Genomic DNA, 16055 nt, shown 5'->3' on the forward strand with positions numbered 1-16055 from the left:
TTCTGTACTGTTAATTCTGTTGTTTACATCTTTCAGTATAGATTTTATTTCTGACTTTATATTTTTAATTTTCTAGCAACTAATCCTTATCTCAGGTAGCTCTATTTCCCCTCAAGTTGTTCTTTCCTTACAACTTCCTATTTCCTTTTCACAGATTGTAAAGCAAATGCTTTGTACAATTTTCTTCTGTTTCCTTTAATGAAACACTTTTCACAGGCATTTTCTTCCTCTGAGTCTTCAGGGCAATGTTACCTTTCCCTTGTGCTACAATATGATTTCACTGGCACTTTTTACTTATCCTACAAAAAAGGGAAAATTCTAGAATTTAATATTTAATGTAAATGGTTGCAAGACTGTTCTTAGGCACACTCTGTGTTATGTTGATAGAATTATTCTCTTTAATTGCTAGGTGGAGACTAAGTTAATATTTGCGTTTAGTCTAATTTCCAGTATTCTAGCAAGTATTTATCTAGTGAGGCACTAGTAGACTGAGATGTACTCTTCTGTCTATACTTCCTTCTCTGTCACTTTGAACATATCATAGAGTACTGGAAAAACAATTTTCAGTATCCACAAATCTGAAGGTTATTCCTATCTATCTGTGTATATTATTATTAGCATGTGAACATTATAGGTCTGGAATACAGTGGACCACAGCTAGTCTATCCCTCTACTTTTTATCATATCTTTTCTGGGAGCTGCAGTCTCAAAATAAATTTAGAGAAATACAGGGGGATTTATGAGAAGGAAAAAAGACCATGATTGTCTTCAACTGCATCAAAGGTGTAGTAGAAAAGGAAACTATTCTGAGGTGTTACAGACACATCTCTCAGAGCCAAGTGGCAGATAATGAGGAAGTGACAAAATGTCTTCATATAGGTAGAACTGTTCTCATCCAAAAGGTAAAATTGCATTGGCCACTCATTGTGATTCTCACCTGAGTAGTGAATTTGGAATTAGGAAATGTTTCTCACAAATTGTGATCATATGTTGGCTATGAGTAGTTGTCAGTGTTCTTAGAGAGGTTGGGAAGAGGATGAATCTGCAAATATTACCCTAATTATAGCCTAACCAAGGCCACAACATGTTTATTATTATAATCACATAGGTTATTACTTTAATGAGAAAATATATTTTTAAAGTGTAAGAATTAACCTATAGCGACTTTTAGATCATAATCCCTTGACAAATTGGAAACTGCCTACATTTAATTTTTATTATATTCATAAATGGCATAAGCATTTATAAGTATTAAAAACAAGTCATACATTATCACTCTAAAATGTGTGGGGTTGTTTTCCTCTGATGTTTTTAAGAAATCTTATCACATCTAACATTTCTCTGTCTTGAAGTATAGACCCAAGAGCCTTTAATCAATACACTTATTTTAATCATCCATCCATCCAACTAACAATGAGTTCCTATAATGTATCATCAACTTTAAATGGTGTGAGAAATGCAAAGAGAAGTGAAGTGGATTAACCATTGAGGTTATTTTTTGGAAGTGGGGATGCCCATTTATTTGGCTCTCTTTATTGAGTTTTGCTTTTTTTACATACCATAAATTTCACTCTTTTTGGTGTACAGTTCTATGACAAATGCATAAAGTTGTGTAACCACCATGACAACCAAGAAAACAGTATTTCTACACCACCCCAAAACTCCTTTATGTTACTGCTCAATTATTTAGTTTTACACATATTGAGTCTGAGGTGTCTGAAAGATACCCTGATGAAAATGTTCAGTAAGATGAAAAACTGTGATTTAGGCTTTGGAGAAATCTGTGCTGGAAATAAAAGTTTGGCAATTTTTGCCCATAGACTGGGCTAAAGTTATGGGAAGAGAATGCCTGAAGCACAAGCCAGGGAGTTTGAGGATGACCTTTAGAAACATCAATATTTACACGGCAAATGGAAAAAGAGGAAAGCAGTATTATAAAGGGGAAGACAAGATAGAATGGTACCACAGAAGCTAAAAAGAGAACTTTCTAAAAGGGAGAATGATCAATTGTTAGTGGAAAACACATTAACAATATCACGTTAACATAAGAACTGACAAGCATTTTGGCAACTAGGAAGTAATCACTAACTTTAATGAGAGCAAGTTCACTGGATTGATGGGTGCAAGAGCTCAACAATGCTTGGTAGAGTTAATGGGAAGCTGGAACAAAGGATACAATTTTGAATAGTGGTTAATGAAACATACCAACTCAAGGGAGGAAAGGCATGAATATGGTTACAAGTTGAGAAAAGACAACTTGTAAGGATAAAGCGGAAAGAAGTTGCAATTAGGAACAGACAAGGTAAAATGTATTGCATAAAAAGAGATTCATCTCTCTCTGAGGTGGAGATGCTCAATAGTTGAAGCAAGCACAGAGCTCCTTGGTATCTATCCAAATGAGTTGAAACATTGTATCCATAGAAGATCTGCACACAAACATTTATAGAAGCTTTATTCATAATTGCCAAAACTTGGAAGCAACCAACATGTCCTTCAGCAGGTGAATGAATAAACAAATTGTGGCACATCCATACAATGAAATATTATTCAGTGATAAAAAGAAATAATCTATCACGCCACATTAGACATAGAGGAAACGTAAATGCATATTATTAAGTGAAAAAATTCAGTCTGAAAGGGATACATGCTGTGTAACTCCAACTATAAAACATTCCAGCAAAGGCAAACTGTGGAGATGTTAAAAAGATCAGCGGTTGCCAGGAGTTCAGTGGAGGGTGGAAGAAATGAATAGGTAGAACACAGGAGATTTTGAGGACAGTGAAACTATTCTGTATGATATTGTAATGATGGATACCTGTTGTATCATTATATATTTGTCAAAACCCACAGAATGTACAACACAAAGAGTGAGCCCTGAGATAAGATATGAACTATAGTTAATAATACTGTATCAATATTGGCTCATAATTTTACCATATGTACCAAATTATTGCAAAATGTTAATTACAGGGAAACTGTGTGTGAGAGGGGTTATGTAGGAACTCTCTGTAGTTTCTACTCTTCAATAAATCTAAAATTATCCCTTAAAAAACAAGAGTAAGCATAGAGATGTAGAATAGAGAAGGAATGATGAACTTTAATTTTCATTAATTAGCAGGAGTAGGCATGAGTAGGTATCACTGAGAAAATGTTCTATCACATTCTAGATATTATATCCAGAATGATGGGATATGTCCTAATTGAGTTTCGGTAAAACTTCCGTGTCCAGGTGGCAGGCGAACAAGTGACTACTGATGTAAGGAAAGTAGTCACTGACTTTTGAAATATAGATGCTTATCACTGGCATCTCTATAACTGATAAATTTCTTGAAATTTAATCCATACCTCAATCTACTATTTTATTATAAATCACGAGATTCATATTGAACCATGTTACACATAATTTTAGTAAATATGACCATTTAAAAAAATTGGAAAAAATCCATTCTTGAAGAAAAAAATAAAAAATGTATTCACTCAACAGCCTGTTTCTGCCAGAGTTGTAAAACATCATAAAAACAGTCTTTGGATTTAGGCACAATTATAGGGATTAGAAAAATAATACATATTTTAAGATACCCTAAATTGTCAGGGTCTCAAAGTGTGGTCTGTAGACACCTATAAGTCTACAGACTTATAGGGGATCGATGAAATCAAAATAATAACACTAAGATAATCATGCTGTTTTTACCATGTTGACATTTTCAATGATGGCACAAAAAGTCACTATGGGTAAGGCAGCTGGCTCCCTAACATGAATTACGGCAGTAGCACCAAACCACTAGTAATCACTGTAGTCATCATTGCTATACATTCAGTAAAAAGCTACTTTCACTAAAGAATGTCTTTGATGAAGTAGTAAAAACTATCGATTTTATTAAATCTTGAACATACATCTTTTTAGTATTCAATGGGATGAAATGGGAAGTATGCATAAAGGACCTATGCTGTATCATAGTATGATCAATCATACTCTGAGGAAAAACTGAGTTGGGAGCTGAAAAAGATTCATTTATCATGAAACACTATGTTTACTTGAAAGAACAACTGACAGGGCACCAGCCTGGTTCAGTCAGTAGAGCATGCAACTTTTTAAAAAATTTATTTATTTTAGAGAGAGAGAAAGAGAGAGCAGGAGCAGGAGGGAGAGAGAATCTGAAGCAGACTCTGTGCTGAGGGCGGAGCCCAATGTAGGGCTCGATCTCAGGACCCTGAGATCACTACCTGAACAGAGATACCAAGACTCGGATGCTTAATGGAATGTGCAACCCAGGTACCACAAGCATGTGACTCATGATCTCAGGGTTGTGAGTTCAAACCCCATGCTGGGTGCAAAGTTTACTTACTTACTTACTTACTTACTTACAAGAAAGGAAGGAAGGAAGAAAAAGAAAACGAAAGAAAGAAAAAGAACGAACAACTGACAAACAATGGATATTCAGGCATTTGTCAATTTTCTCAAAAAAGAACAAAAGGAACCTGTGATTTCAAGAATTCACAGTATTTGTTGCCAGAGATTAAAAAAAACCAGATTTTTAAGTAGAAATTAGAATTTTAGAAAACTTGTATCTGCTACTACTGTGAGCTTGGACAGCTTCCCCATACCTAAAAAAATTTTTGATGAGATTGGTGGTTGATATTAACAGATGTAATTTTGAAAATATTATATAAAGAAATGTGTCAACATTTGGAAGATCTACATAACCCAGTGAACCAATGTTTTCCAAATGACTAATGCATGATGTTACAAAGTCATGTATGGGTAAAAGATCCATTCAAACTGCAAGACAGATTAATGGAATGCAATGTAAGTAGGGATTAAAATTAGTTGCATATATAAACCATACAAATGAGTTTATATGGTTTCTGATTCCATATTGCAACTAACTTTAAGAAACAATCACTTGTTGAATTGTGGTATAGTGACAAATAAGAATATCCACATTATTTTGAAGATACTTTTAAAATCTTTCTCCCTTTTCCAGCTACCTATCTGTGTGAAGCAAAATTGTTCTCATCTACTTCAACCAAAACATCAAAATACTGAATGCAAAAGCAGGTATCAGAACCTAGCTGCCTTCTATCAAGCTATATATTAAATACAATTATTAAAATGTAAAACAATGCCATTTTTATTTTTTAAAGTTATTTTTAATAAAAATGGTATTTATGTTAACATGTAACAAGCTTATTAATGTTAGTTTAAGTCTTAATTAATAAATATATTTTAAATTTCTCTGTTTTGTATTTCTACAGTGGTAAATGTTGATAGGTAAACCCCACAAAAACAAAAGCTCTTTGGGGTCCTCAATAACTTTTGAGTATAAAGGGTTCCTGAAACTACTAGAAAAGACTATTATCAGAGTGACAAAATTACCTAAAAATAAAACCATAGTTCCTCATCAATGACTTAGAACATATAGTAAAAGGCTGATTTGATACTTGATATAATACCATGATTAGAGCAAGTCATAAAACATTTTCTTGATATTAACTTACAAAGAGAATTCTGTTTTACTAATTTCAGTTGTGATGTAGTCAATTTTTCTCCTCGCTGGCTTTTATTCTCTTCATCACCTTCCTCATCTTGAACTACAAAGTCATCAATAATATAATCATCTCCATCTTCATCATATTCATAATCCTCCTCCTCCTCCTCCTCCTCCTCCTCCTCATCATCATCATCATTTTCATCACTGCTTGGGCAGGATTCCTTTTCAGAGTCCTAATTAAATTAAAACACATCCTTCAGTAAATTTGTACCCTTAAATTGTCAGTATGGATATGAAATTAAAAGATTAAATCTGAAACCAAAACAATGATCCATGGAAATTAACATCATATTGTAAGGTTAAAAAAAAGTCTTATCATGTTAAATGCTGAACTTTTGGAATTAGGAAGAAGATAATATACCTTGGTAAATGATATAAAATGTTTAAAGTGGACATTAAGATTATAATTAGAAGTTAAAAAGAGGAAAGACCATATGAAACAGTCTTTCAATTTTAAAAGAATGATAAACTGAGGCTCATGATAAAACTATATATTAGACACAACAGTGCAATCAAACATGTTCAAGGATACTTGATTGAAAAATAAATTCAAGAATTGAGAAATAGAACAGACTCAACACTTTGATTTTTATAAAAAATAAATACTTTTAAGAAAAATTTAAAAACAGTAACAAAACCAATAAAATATAACACACCTCAAAATCTCTACTACTATTTCGTCTCTGACGAGATCTTTGTTTTGAGAGTTCTTTCAGTTTCTGGAGTTGTTCTCGCTTTCTTGCAGCTAGAGTTTTTTCAGGTTCTTTTTGCTCCATCTCAACTGAAGAACATTCATCTTCAACCACTCTACGTGGACGTTTAACACCTACTTTTCTAACTAGGATATCACTATCATCACTCTCATCACTGTCATACATAACAGAGGAGATCCTTTTTCTCTTCCCTCGCTTGATGTGTTCTTCTTCTAAGTCCTCTTCTATTATTTGTCCAGTGTGTTTGTTGAGATCATCCTCCTCTTGACTTGAATGTTTTCCATGATCTGGTAAGTCAACACTTCTATATTTGTTTTTGTTCTTTTCTTCTTCATATGCTGAACTGTTGCCAGTGTTCATGAGATGCTCACAGTTACTACTTTCACTTTCAACTTTAATTAATCTAAGTTCTCTTTCATTTTCCGGCTTTTTATTACTATCAAACCCCTTGTTATCATCAAGCTCTTCATCACTGTCAAGCTCTTCATCACTGTCAAGCTCTTCGTCGCTATCAAACTCTTCGTCACTGTCAAGCTCTTCGTCACTATCAAATAACTGTGAGATACTACTTCTTTTAGTCCGCCTCCAATCAACTCGAGATTTCTGCTCATGCTCTTGAGTTGTAGAATTTTTCCTTGTTTCGTGTCTTCTAACATGTACCATTTTCACTTAAGCTTCTACAAAATAAAGTTATTAGGAATATAATAATGATAACCAGATTACAACAATGAATGCATTTATGGTACAAACTATATTTATTTGGTGTTATAAAATGGTTCACAAAGGTAAAAATCACATAAAATATCTGAGTTAAGATAGTTTATTCAACATATAATTTATTGAACATCTATGAAATAATTGTATGAACATTTATTCTGAATTATGCTATATTTTGTGCTGAAAGGGATTCACAGAAAAATAATGGTCCTGTTCTCCAGAAGATTATTATCCATGGGTAGAACATACAAACATATATTAAGAAAAATGCAAGGTATTCCTTTAGTACAAAATGAGAGATAAAAATAACTGCAATAAAATTATAAAGATGCAGGAAGTACAGTATAGCAAGTGCTTCACTGAAGATTTTATTGAACAGATATGATCTGATAGACTTCTAAAGGACTGGCTATATTTCAACAAAAAGAATGACAGAAAAAAGGATTTCAGGCAGGTAAAAATGGTAAGGTCAAAACTTCGGCACTGAGAGAGAATGGTATGTTAAGTAAGTAAGTGTGACCAAAAAAGGTGTGAAGAAAGGCTTTATGCTGGAAAAAAAGAGACAAGTATAGAAACATAGGGTGGGATTACTAGGATCATTCATCCTTAGGCCAAGGATTCTGAACAGAGAAATGATATGAATTATAACATAAAGGATCAATCAATTTATATGAAGAAAGTTATAAAGTAGTAGCTGACAAAAGATAGCATTGTGAAATTAAGAGATCACCTATCCACTAAGATTGTAGCTTCTGTATACTTTAGTAAAATGGCAGTGGCTTTAAACCACTCAATGTTAAAGATATAATCCAACAGAAAACTTACTAATAATCCAAAATTGGGTGAAAAAATAGTTTCATGGTGAAGCAGAACATGATATTGGGAAGGAAAACAAATACTGTAAGTTTCTGATTCAGAGAAGGCTGACCACCATTAAAATTATCACAAGTACATAATAAAGGAACAATTAGAGACAAGTAAGATAACTAGAACAGTAACACGTATATACTTCTGTAGTTGCTAAGGAATTAGACATATGATCACAATGTAATGAGACTGACCTCATAATATATGTATAAGAACTTATATATTCTATTGAGTGCTATCTCCTTCAAAAGAAATCACCTTATGAGACTAATTATTCCAATATTTGCACTATGGCACAGAATATTCTTGGAGATTTTCTATAAAACATAGTATCAAACAATACATAAAAATATGAAAATAACCCCACTCCAATTTTTTTAATCCCCAAAAGTGGCTTAAATACCTATTTTATTGACTTGTCTTAGTTTAGGGACTGTTAGCAGCTTCCAGAAATTAAATCCAATTTCAAAATATGAATATTAATTACCATTACAGATATTTTTTAAATGTGCTGTAACTTTGAAGGTAATCGAAAAATAGAATGCCAAAATTTTTTGAGCAATGGTAGTATCACTGAATCAAGTTTATGGCTTTCCAAGATGATTCCTTTTTTGGGTGGGTGGGAGTGGGGGAAATACCACTCATTTGATTGTACAAATTCTGTTATGTTTAAAAGCAATGTGACAGTTTCTACAATGGTAACACCTCATATAAAATCAGGATAACGGTTGCTAAGATTATATACCAGAAATTTTCTTTATAGTGTAGGCTGAAGAGTGACCTTATGACAGTAACTGCTAGGAGATACACTAAGCATTATAACAGCAATCTAACAAATCCTAGTCAACAGACAAAATATTCTGTTACTTGAAGTTACACTTTGGTTGCATATTACAGAAGGCTTATAATAAAATCAGCAAAGATGAGAATTGTGGTCAAAATCACCTTTAAAAAAATCTCTATATTACTCTTTAAAGGATGTTTTTTTATATACCATACTGCTTCACAGTAGATCCACCCAGTTTCTTCTCCAGATTTTGAACAGATCACTGTTGGTTTTTTTTTTTTTTAATTAAGCACCAGATAAATCAGGCAGCTTATATTGTGAAGCCATATGTTACAAATAAGTATTTTTTGGGCACATACAGTTAAATTTGCACAAACTGTGCAAGTGCATTACACTACTAATGTCTTTCTAATAAGTCTGTCTGAATTAGGAGAAATAATGAAAAAACATTCATGAAAACAAATGACAAATATGGCTTCAGTAGATACACTAAAGCAGGTGTGAACATTAGGAACATTAAATGAAAGATGATTTTATTAGTCCTCAAAAGCAGTTTCATGTACACTAGATGGCTATCTCACAAAAGACAGTTATTTATCATATCAATAGGTGACTCCTATGACAATGGTAGAACAGGTAAGCACATGACACTATAAAAATACCTATCACTACACATGGTTAAGCTATGAAAAAATCCTATATGTTTAGGAATTTTTTAGTGTATTTTCATATCTGTTTTTAAATCCTGACAATTATCCTAGAAGGAAGATACTGTCTCCCTTCATTTGTAAATATCAAAGCCAAGGACATAGAGTTTAAGTGACTTACCGAAGATCACACAGCTTGTTAGTGACAGAGCAGGGATTAGAAACCAGGTCTCCTGATTCCCCATCCAGTCCTACACAGTGACTGCTGCCAATATTATATTTATACAAGGTAGTAAAAATCATGCCTTTAAAAAGTCATTATTTTATCTCTCATTCATGCTAAATTTTAGTTTCATAAAATAATCAAAATAGTTTAGAGTTTACAAACATGCTTTTTAAAAAATTATGTAACAGAATTTTAGTGCACATGAGTTAGGCCAGACACTTCTGGAAATCGTCCAATAGGCAAGAAAAGAATGTGCAAAAGTGATGAAAATTTGAAACTTCCCTCTACCATCTTATTGATGACACTGATTACAAAATTTAAGGATTCCCCATTGAGTCCAAAAGTAAAAATTTCAAAAAAGACAGTCTCTGATGAGAGATAAAAAATTTATTTGGGAAAACTGCAGTACTGGATATCTGAAGAAGCAAATTTTATTTAAGTAAAATAAATCAAGTTTCATTTGTCCAACTGCCAAATTTCCAGTTCTCTCTTCATATTTCAAAACTGCTATTTTATCAATAACGTCAAAAATTCTGTCATTGAAAAAGAAGATAATTTAAATATGGTAGGCTCCTCTTTTAAAATTGTGAATACTTTTCCTATGTTAGCTGGGGAGGGAAGAATGATGACAGAGGGAAAAGGTGAGTGAACTGAACCTGAGGAGAGAAATGAGAAGGTGAAGCTAGGCTGATGAATAAGCCATCTCTTGGTCTTTGGAATTCACTCAAAAAAAGAATCCATGCAATGGATGTAATTTCTTTATATGCTGAGTATATACTCAATTTCTTGAAATGAGAATTTAATCAAGCTTCTTTAATGAAACCTTACCTTTAGGCAAAAAGAAAAACAGAAAGACTCCAAACAGAAAGCATTAAATAAATGAAGAAAATCAATACTATCACATCTTTGTGCTTCATAGTATCACATAAAAGGCACATACATAGCTATGCTCTCTTCCAAAGAAAGTAAGTTAAAGGTAAGAATCCATATTACTCTCTCACCCACACTAACTCTACAACTAAAAGGTACTTTGATGATGCTACTTCAATTTCTCATCAGAAGAAATATCCTTTAGTCTAGACCTTGAGGTTAACTCATCCTAAAGAAAAGATTCATTCTAGGAATCACCTGCCCTGTCAGATGACAGTTTACATTTTTAAGGTTTGAAGGGCAACCATTACTTGAAACTCCACCAGAAGGGGTGCATTCCTGTTTGTAATACAACACCCCTCCCTGATGTTTCCTTTTATAGGACAGTTTGGAGAGGAAACCTTAACTGATCAAAGAAATGGTTACTGAATGTACACACTATGTGCCAGCACATGCTCAGAGCTGTGGCGTTACCAGAAGAAATCAACAACACGGTCTCTGCTCCCAAGGAGCTCACAATCTGATGAAATTACTAGGGACACCAAAACAAGCCGGCATAATACATGATTTAAGGGCTACAGTGTATGATTCTGATTTAAGTTCTTTTCACATTGCTGTGAATAAATTTATCACAGTTCTTCCACTGCTGGAAAACAGGGCAGCACAACAGGACAGAAATAGGAAATGGGAAGGTAACATATAAAGAGAGGAAAGCCAATGTGCCCCACTTAGAATCACGAACCAACGCTCCACAATTTCGCATAGAGTGCATCCTGCCAGTTTAGCATCCGGGACAACTACAGTATTCATTAAAATCTTTTAACACTGAAGGTGGTTCTCTAAATCCTGCAGGGTTGAGTGTCAGAGGAAAGATCGTCTGGGGAATTAACACCAGAGTCATCTTCCTGATTACAAACCTGGCTCTTGGGCGGAACGCAGGCACCCAGCGCAGCACGCCCGCCAGTCCGCTGCTCTGCCTCCGGGAGAGAGGGGCACCGTAGCTAGGAAACCGGACCCTTAGAGCTTCACGATGACGTGCGAGGGACGACACAAACCCCCAGGCCCCAGAAGAGCTCCGCACCCAGAAAACCAACAAGAGTCTGGAAAGGCCAGAAACCCGCGAAATCACCACTCGAGCTTCCCCCAATAGTCCTGCCCACTTCCCCGCCGCGGAGGAAACTGGCACCCCGCCCACTGCAGCTCGGCCCAGGCGGCGCGCGAGTGGAGAACTACGTTGAGGGGTGTCGTCCCGCCCATCCCGAGAGTGCCCGCGGGAATTTTTTTTTCCCGCCTGCCGGGAGGCGCGCTTCCCCTGCTCGGTTAATAAACCATTAGCAGCCTGAGCGAGAGCGAGTCCCCGCCCCGAGCTGGCCCCGCGCCGCCCCACGCCCTCACCTTTCAAAGCTCCTCGGCCTTTGCCTCCGCCCCAGGTACCCACTCCAGACTGGCGACGCTCCTCCTCCTTCCGGGGACCAGGGGAAGTCCCGCCTCTGGGAGGAGCAAGGGGCGGGGCCGGCAGCGGGAGGGGGCATCTTCCGGGAGCGTGTGCTGGGGGAGGAGCGGTCGCCGCGCGTTAGTCAGGGAGCGGTGCGGGTCCTGGTTCCAATTGAGGTGGGGAGAGGGGCCCGGCGGGCTGTGAGGGGCCGGGAGGACTGTCCAGGCTAAGCCCCGCGCGGGGAAGGGTGGCTTGCGGTGGAAGGGGTTGGCTTCTGGGGAAGAAATCAAACCTAACCGTTCACTTGGGGAAGGGGGCTAGTCCCCGACTCCCTGGTTCTTCCGCACTCTGCAGTAACTTTGGGGTGTGGCAGGGGCTAGTGACCGGCGTTTACTCCGGATCAGGGCGTGAAGGAGGTTTGTGATCACGATGGGGTTATAGTCTTTAACGCGGCCACTGGGGGAATAAAACAAATGTTTGTAATCCGGATTATCCGCGGTGGCTTGGGGCCTCCTCTACTGCCCATCTAAGTTAAAGGCCTGTTCCCTCAAACTTCCTCCCAGAGCTCTCATCTTCCCCTGCCGTCTCTTTGCCGGCCAAGCACATCCGGGGACGGGGCCAGGGCCACCAGGTTCCTGGTAAGGTTGAAAGACTGAGCGTGGAGGACTGTTAAAGTGAGTCTGTGTGAAAGAAGGAAGGATTTTGTAGATTGCTTCAGAGGGAGTGTGGGGTGAGGCCGTGAGTCCCAGAGCCTCAGCATGTCCGGGAAACGGAAGCGGGTGGTGTTAACTATTAAAGATAAGCTCGATATAATAAAAAAACTTGAAGACGGAGGTTCTTCCAAACAACTGGCAGTGATTTATGGAATTGGTGAGACAACAGTTCGGGATATAAGAAAAAATAAGGAAAAGATTATAACTTACGCAAGCAGTTCTGATTCCACAAGTCTTCTGGCCAAGAGGAAATCTATGAAACCATCCATGTATGAGGAACTGGACAAAGCAATGCTAGAATGGTTCAACCAGCAAAGGGCAAAAGGGAATCCCATATCTGGACCGATTTGTGCAAAAAGGGCAGAGTTCTTCTTTTATGCTTTGGGAATGGATGGTGATTTCAACCCCTCCGCTGGTTGGTTAACTCGTTTTAAGCAGCGGCACAGCATTAGAGAGATTAACATTAGAAATGAAAGATTAAATGGAGATGAGACTGCTGTGGAAGATTTTTGTAACAACTTTCGAGACTTTATTGAACGAGAGAATTTACAGCCTGAGCAGATCTACAATGCAGATGAAACTGGACTCTTTTGGAAATGCCTACCATCCAGGACTTCTGTGATCAAAGGTAAATGCACTGTCTCGGGGCACAAGTCAGTTGAAGAAAGAGTCACTATCATGTGTTGTGCCAATGCAACAGGTTTACACAAACTGAAACTTTGTGTTGTGGGGAAAGCAAAGAAACCTCGCTCCTTCAAGTCAACTGACACCTCAAACCTGCCAGTTTCTTATTTCAGCCAAAAAGGTGCATGGATGGATCTTTCCATTTTCCGACAGTGGTTTGATAAGATCTTTGTGCCACAGGTTCGAGAATACTTAAGATCTAAAGGCCTGCAGGAAAAGGCTGTGCTCTTGTTGGATAATTCACCAACACATCCAAATGAAAATGTCCTCAGGTCAGATGATGGCCAAATATTTGCTAAATATTTACCACCTAATGTGGCTTCATTGATCCAGCCCTCGGATCAGGGAGTCATAGCGACAATGAAGAGAAATTATCGTGCGGGTCTTCTTCAGAACAACTTGGAAGAAGGTAATGACCTGAAATCATTCTGGAAGAAGCTAACTCTGCTAGATGCACTTTATGAAATAGCAATGGCATGGAATTTAGTAAAGCCGGTTACCATTAGCAGAGCATGGAAGAAGATTCTTCCTACCATAGAGGAGAAAGAAGGCTTGGACTTTGATGAAGAAGATGTTTCTGTGGCTACTGTGGCCACCATTTTACAACATACCAAAGGACTGGAAAATGTGACTACTGAGAACATTGAAAAATGGCTTGAAGTGGACAGTACTGAACCAGGCTATGAAGTGTTAACTGACAGTGAAATCATCAGAAGAGCACAAGGCCAGACTGACGAATCTAGTGAAAATGAGGAGGAGGAAATAGAACTGATTCCAGAGAAACATATTAATCATGCAGCTGCTCTCCAATGGACTGAAAATTTATTGGATTATCTAGAACAACAAGGTGATATGATTCTGCCTGATAAACTCGTGATACGTAAACTTCGAGCCACCATCAGAAATAAACAGAAGATGACAACCTCAAGTCAATAATGGCATGTCATTGTTAACCATTGTTTTGGTAATTGTGTTTGTAACTCTTAATCTCTGCAGTGTGATTTAATTTTCTTTGCGTTCTTAATTCTCAGTCACAGCCCTATGAAGTGCAGATACAAAAATGTATCTGAAGTGGTTCGAGGATTATGTTTTGCATCATCTCTGTGTCTTTATTTGTGCAGATAATTGAAAGCTGATTCTGTATAGATATAAATTACATATACACAGGTATTCACTTTTGTAGATCTGCAATTACCCCTTCTATTACAGTGGCATTCCCTAAACTTTCTAAAAAAAAATTACAGATAACAGTGAACAGATTGAGCATTTTCCTGAAATCTGTTGTTTGGTTTATGAGGGCTGCCACAGTAATCTTTTCTTGTGTTAACTTCTTAAATGTTAACGTTTTGTGTATCTGTATACACTGACAGGATGAGAAATATTTTAGATTTCAGGTTGATCTGCAATAATTAAAAGAAGTCCAATAATGAGGAAACTGATCAATGAATTATAAAAATAACTTAGAAATCATACTTTTGTTCTCTTACATTTGTTTATGTGGCAAGAGGGGGAGATTTTTCTGGAAGTAAATATATAGGAAGTGATTACTAAATTAGTAAGAAAACTATTTGAAAGCTGATATATAAATGAGCTATTCTGTTCTATTCATTTGTAGAAAACTGGGAGTTGAAAATTTGGGGAACTTTAGGTTATTTATACAAGGGGAATAAATAGGCTTGTTTTAATTGGGTCTTATATTATGAATTGGGTAATTATTTATTCGTAATTATAGTACAGGTTTTGTAATGTTATATGTGGTAATACGAACTCCCACCTTATATGTGGGGAAGAACCTTGGGAATTTAAAGTTATGTTTTTTTTACTGTGTACTTGGAAATGTCTATAGTTTGAAAAAGTTTATCATACCTTCCCCTTTGATATGAAAAAAAGAAATGAGAAGAATAAAGTTATTATTATTTTTAACAAGCCATAGGTTGTGACCTGTTTTATGAAGAAAGCAGAAATAATTATGGAAAGTGCCAGATTCTAAGGACTTTAATTTACTCTTTTGACACTTGTAAAAAGGTATTCTTTCTTTTAGAATCCATTTAAGTCAGATTTTTGATAAATTTGCTTAGTAAATTTAATGTTTATTCAAGACATTGAAAAGATTGTGAATATTGATTTAATCTGTAATTTAAAAGCAGAAAAGCAGTGGGTCTCCATATTATTTCATGTTTTGGCCCTTTAAAAAATGTTCTCCATCAGTCATTTTTTTTAAGTTTTAACTGTTTCATTGAAATATTTTGCATTTTATATTTATAGTGCCTTTCTTAGAATTCTAAGACTTCAAGGAGACTTTTAGCTTCCCTAATTTCTGTTATCTTAATGATATATGTCCAGATTTTTTTTAAAAGACTTCTGTGATGACAACTGTTTAAAAATTATTGCATGAATTGCCTCAGTGCACAGAGGAAAAAGCATCAGAAACTAACATACGTATTGAATTAGATAATTATCCATCCTGCTATAAATTCAATTGTATATAAAAGAATTTTTCATTTTTCTAATATGAAAATGTATAAAAGCTTCTTGGAATTTCTGTCTGGATTTGCTCAATTTTAAAAATTGATCTTGTCAGTGAAATTCAGCTGTATCGTTGCCACCTAGTGGTAAAATTAACATTACTGTTAAGCTGTGTGGTTTTAAATATTAATATCAAGTAAAAGGTTCACTGTTTTGTGGCCTTGAGTGTGAATCTTGTGACTCTTTCTCTAGCCTGTGAGAGACTGCTCTTGTTTTTTAGATTTATAGCTATTTTCTCTTTTCTAAAAGCTGCCAACACTGGTAGGCTGTAGTTCTGTTTTGGACCGTTTTATCCTTAAGCGTAAGTATAAAAGCTGC

The 16055-nt window shown here is 36.2% G+C and overlaps 2 protein-coding genes across 7 annotated transcripts in view; one reads left to right on the plus strand and one right to left on the minus strand.

Annotated features, from left to right (window-relative positions):
• The window catches only part of CCDC82 (coiled-coil domain containing 82), a 33865-nt gene extending 21972 nt beyond the window's left edge, over window positions 1–11893 (minus strand). For 3 of the 6 annotated variants that reach the window (XM_064577184.1, XM_045894660.2, XM_045894662.3), the window contains exons 1-4: window positions 11775–11849; window positions 11297–11479; window positions 6209–6942; window positions 5500–5725 (exon numbers count right to left, since the gene is read on the minus strand). In XM_064577184.1, coding sequence (XP_064433254.1) covers window positions 5500–5725; window positions 6209–6928 — 946 coding nt within the window. In that variant the 5' untranslated portion in view covers window positions 6929–6942; window positions 11297–11479; window positions 11775–11849. Of the gene's footprint in view, window positions 1–5499; window positions 5726–6208; window positions 6943–9464; window positions 9549–11296; window positions 11688–11774 lie in introns of those variants that run through there. The other 3 variants (XM_064577183.1, XM_045894661.2, XM_045894659.3) reach the window with 3 other exon arrangements.
• A 132-nt stretch (window positions 11894–12025) lies between these two features.
• On the plus strand, window positions 12026–16055 carry JRKL (JRK like). Its single transcript, XM_045894664.3, has one exon. The coding sequence runs from the start codon at window positions 12573–12575 to the stop codon at window positions 14145–14147; it is 1575 nt and encodes a 524-aa protein (XP_045750620.1). The 5' UTR covers window positions 12026–12572; the 3' UTR covers window positions 14148–16055.

This window comes from Mirounga angustirostris, unplaced genomic scaffold, assembly GCF_029215605.1.
Source record: "Mirounga angustirostris isolate CCGP_5_RB_7025 unplaced genomic scaffold, mMirAng1.0.hap1 SCAF_13, whole genome shotgun sequence".
In the NCBI taxonomy this organism is placed as follows: domain Eukaryota; kingdom Metazoa; phylum Chordata; class Mammalia; order Carnivora; family Phocidae; genus Mirounga; species Mirounga angustirostris.

What these genes read in the sequence shown, in the direction of transcription:
- JRKL (XM_045894664.3), top strand. Translation starts at nt 12,573, where the DNA reads ATGTCCGGGAAACGGAAGCGGGTGGTGTTAACTATTAAAGATAAGCTC.